Consider the following 4,026-nt stretch of genomic DNA (forward strand, 5'->3'; position numbering starts at 1 on the left):
TCAGGGGAAGACTGATGTTTCTTTTCCTCCTCGCTCTCAGTCTGTCTTTCCTTTTTGATTCACCCAAGTCTAGAAACTCATTCTGAAAGACTAACTGAATTATTTTTGAAATGCTTTTAAGGGAAGCTCAGAGCGTTCAAACTGAGATCAAGTAATAACTTGTCTGAAGTGACATGGTGAGGGTGCACGTTTGTGGGTGTTGGGGAGCGAGCGATGGGGTCAGAACCATCTTCGGGCAGGAAGGCGAGTAGGAGAGCACTGGCAGACCCTGATCGACAGCGGCGCTATCAGGGGCCGCCGTGGTATCGCTACTTTATTTTAATGTGATTCCTTTTACTTGATGTTAATGCAAGTTGTTCCTTACTTAAAGTAATAAAAGGAAATGAAGACACATTCTAAAATGAAACCTGACTCTAATCCATTCATCATCTAATACCAGCCTCTTTATCTTTGCTGGTACCTAATCTGGTTAAATGTCCCTGTTGTAGGATTTTAGTGAAAATCCTCTATGGGGAATAGGGTTTTTTGCAATTGGATTACTCGCAGTAAATGGTCCAGCAGTTCGCTTGTTTCAGCTTAATTTTTTCTTTGTGATCTTGTAAGGGTAAGTTACAGTTCAGCCTGCCTTTTCCTTTCATTCATTCACTCTTTTTTTTTTTTAATTTGTTGCTAAGAAAAAAAAATTCTTTTTTTTTTCCCCAGAGCTAGGAATGTGACAGAGAAAACCTCATGATATCTCCATGATTATTCCCCCCCACAAGAGTGTTAATTTCAATGCCTTTATCTGTGTTTTTGCCATTATTTATATAGCCGAATATTTTAGAAGCTTAATTCATCAGTATCCAGTTTCCATTTATTAGCGCTCTCTGATGAATTGATAATTAATCAGCTCTTCTAAAAAATATATATATAAAATATGCAGGTGATCGCTTGTCAGCTTAATGCTTGCTGATGAAGGGAATACTCTAGCACTACAAAGGCTTTTTATCTGGAGTATTTGCAATGAGCAGTAAAATGCAGAACTGAAAGTGAGGACAGGAAAGGGAAAGGAAAAGACCTACAGGTCAGTGAGTATTTGGGTCTCTTGCTAATTAAATGGGGGGCTCTGTCAGCCCCTCACCGAGGAGTCTGCCTGCATCTTTGAGGTGAAGCACAAGATTGTAAAATAAAAAGGATAAAATTTAAAGAGTGTCTGTTCATCCATCCAGGAGCATGACAGGTCAAAAAGATTAAAGAAACTCAAGAGATGTGAGGAGGTTTGTTTTAAGGAACAGGGTGGGAAAACTACAAGGGTGACACCAAGAAGGAATCCGGAAAAGTCTGAGGATCATGTTGAAATCCCGGGTACTCAGATTTCTGTATGTCGTGCCTCGTGCTGTGGTGGGGAGTACCCAGCACTCCTCTAACGCTGTCAACCTTTTTCTCTTGGCAGTCTAACAAAGTGCCAGTTGTGCAGCACCCACACCATGTACACCCTCTTACGCCGCTTATCACGTACAGCAATGAGCATTTCACACCGGGAAACCCTCCTCCACACTTACCAGCTGATGTAGATCCCAAAACAGGTAGGTGGGAAATAGTTTTGGGTTTTTGGAGAGTGGGTGGGTGATCTTTCAGTTTTGTGTATTATGGAGAAGGAGTGTGGGAAGAAGGACTTCCCATGCTGGAGCACCAAAGGGGCATGTAAACTGTCAAACGCACACAAGAAACCAGACAAAATAGTTTCTTTTTAAGCCAATTAGGCTTCAGAAAACCTACTGGGTGAATTTTCGTAAAGCTTCTGTGCACAGTGACACCAGAATTGAATGTGTGGGGTCATTCACAGGTGTGTTTCTTTGCAAGCATGATATCCCACCTAGCAGTTTGATCCACCAAGTTCTTGGTTTGCATGCAAGACCCAGAGAGTTAAACATGTACGTTCTGTGATCTGCACTTAAAAAATTGCAGCTGGAATTTTAAAGGTGGTGGGTCATGACCGGCTTCAAAATGAATCTCTTTTAATTCCCCAAATCCCATTGTTTCTGTGTCAGGAGTTCAGCCATTTTTCTCCTATAATGTTGAATTTCCATCCACTCTAACTACTTAGCTCCAGCTCTATACTTGCAAGTCTTTTCCCCAATGTAAGTCTACCCAACTCTCAGTTCAGCCTGAAGGGCAGTCTTCTTGAATATAGAGCACGGTGTAAAACCCTGACTAGATTTATTGTGTTATAGAGTAGAATTTACATGTTATTCTAACTTTTTAAGAGTCCCCGTTTAACCTGAGGGCCCAGAGAAGTCAAACAGTGTCAATCTTCTTTCCTCAGGCTGCATTGAGATCCTAGTGACAGTGGTTTTGGTTTTGTTAATCCAAATCCCAGCTAGTTAATTGGAAAGTACATCAGAAACTGAATTCATGTCAAAGGAATCGCTCTGTGTCAGCCCTAGTGTGCAGATAATTTATCTAAACTCCAGCCCTTGAATGAGGCTGTGCATTAGCTGTTTTTCACTCCCTACACTTCAGCTGGGGCCCCATTTTAATTGTGCTTAATGCTAACTTCACATGGCTTAAAAGGAATCCCTCTCACCATCCTTGGGTATTGCAAGTGAATGCAAGTCAACCTCTCATTTAAATAATGGTAGTAGTAGGGAATAGCTTTTAAATGGTTATTGTAAAATATATGATTAACATCTGCAGACTGTTTACTTTTCTTCTGTGAACTTTCTTTCAATTGTGCAAATAGCTGGCCAATGGTTAAAGCCTTGCTAATCTGTTTGGGTTTTGTGATGGAGAAAAAGCAATGTCTGCATGAAAATGTCACACGAGGAGATTTAATTTAGAGATTAAAAGCTTCCTGAATGACTTAAAAAAATAGTTTTTAGCCATGAATACAGTACCACTTCCAGTTAATGCTCTCTGTTTTAGTTTTGCTTCTACTGTGTAATTGTGCTCTGGCTTGTTAATTGAAAGACTCAGTCTTGTAACCTTTACTCCTCTGAGTAATTCCTACTTGCTTTTAAGGTAAGGAGCATTAAGATTCAAGGCTTGTGTCTGGAGCTGCTTTCTGCTCTCTGAGTAGGAACTGCACTGTTTTTGGAGAGGACAGATGGGCTCTCTGTCTTCCCCTGCACACCTTCAACATCTGCCCCCCATTTTACCAAGCATTTCCAGGGGCTCTAACCTCCACTCCTACATTTCGGGAAAGGTTTCCTAGGTTTGCTCAAAATCAAACATAATTTGTAGTCATGATGACTTTGTAACTCATTTTGGAGGTAACTTTGGAATAATACCATGTTATTGAGTACCCAGTCAACATATGGGTAGGTCCTATGCTCTTTGAGACTGAAATAACCATGAAGTTGATAGAGGGACCATTTAATGCAGCATCTGGCACACCAAAACTGTAGCTGAAATTCTGAAATTCTGAAATTCTCAACATAAACAACAAAATAATTATCTCTGATTGGAGAGGTGACTGAGGAGAGAATGGCCTCAGTTGTTCTGGTTAAATTTCATTTAACAAGATGCCAGGAGGTTCACTTTATAAAATAAGACTTTAAAAACCCAAAGTGAAGTCATGAACATTGTAATAAAAATGAATAGATAGGCATTTAAAAACATACGTACTTTTTCCTTATATTTATTTATTTCCACATCTCAATACTAATGCTGCTTTATGTTCCTCTTCCACAGGAATTCCAAGGCCTCCACATCCTCCAGATATATCTCCTTATTATCCATTATCACCGGGCACTGTAGGACAAATCCCCCATCCGCTAGGATGGTTAGTACCACAGTAAGGAGTTCCATTTTTTAATTTTCCTTTTTCTTTTTTTATACGTAAAATTTATGTTAAAAATTGTGAGTGTGCGCGTGCATGTGTGTGCATTGAGATAAGTCTGTTTGCCAACTGCCACTTCATTGAGTGGTTATGAATTTCATGGCATCATAGAATCATAGAATGGTTGGGGTTGGAAAGGACCTTAAAGATCATAGAGTTCCACCCCCCCCTGCCATGGGCAGGGACACCCTCCACTAGCCCAGGTT

The 4,026-nt window shown here is 40.3% G+C and overlaps 1 protein-coding gene across 1 annotated transcript in view; it reads left to right on the plus strand.

The window, feature by feature from the left end:
• The first annotated feature begins 213 nt into the window (after nucleotides 1–213).
• The window catches only part of LOC104464988 (transcription factor 7-like 2), a 27,554-nt gene continuing 23,741 nt past the window's right edge, over nucleotides 214–4,026 (plus strand). Inside the window, 4 exon segments of the mRNA XM_010077871.1 lie at nucleotides 214–243; nucleotides 1,209–1,358; nucleotides 1,433–1,565; nucleotides 3,673–3,775. Of these exon segments, the coding sequence (XP_010076173.1) occupies nucleotides 214–243; nucleotides 1,209–1,358; nucleotides 1,433–1,565; nucleotides 3,673–3,775 (416 nt within the window).

This window comes from Pterocles gutturalis, unplaced genomic scaffold, assembly GCF_000699245.1.
Source record: "Pterocles gutturalis isolate BGI_N339 unplaced genomic scaffold, ASM69924v1 scaffold13773, whole genome shotgun sequence".
NCBI lineage: Eukaryota > Metazoa > Chordata > Aves > Pterocliformes > Pteroclidae > Pterocles > Pterocles gutturalis.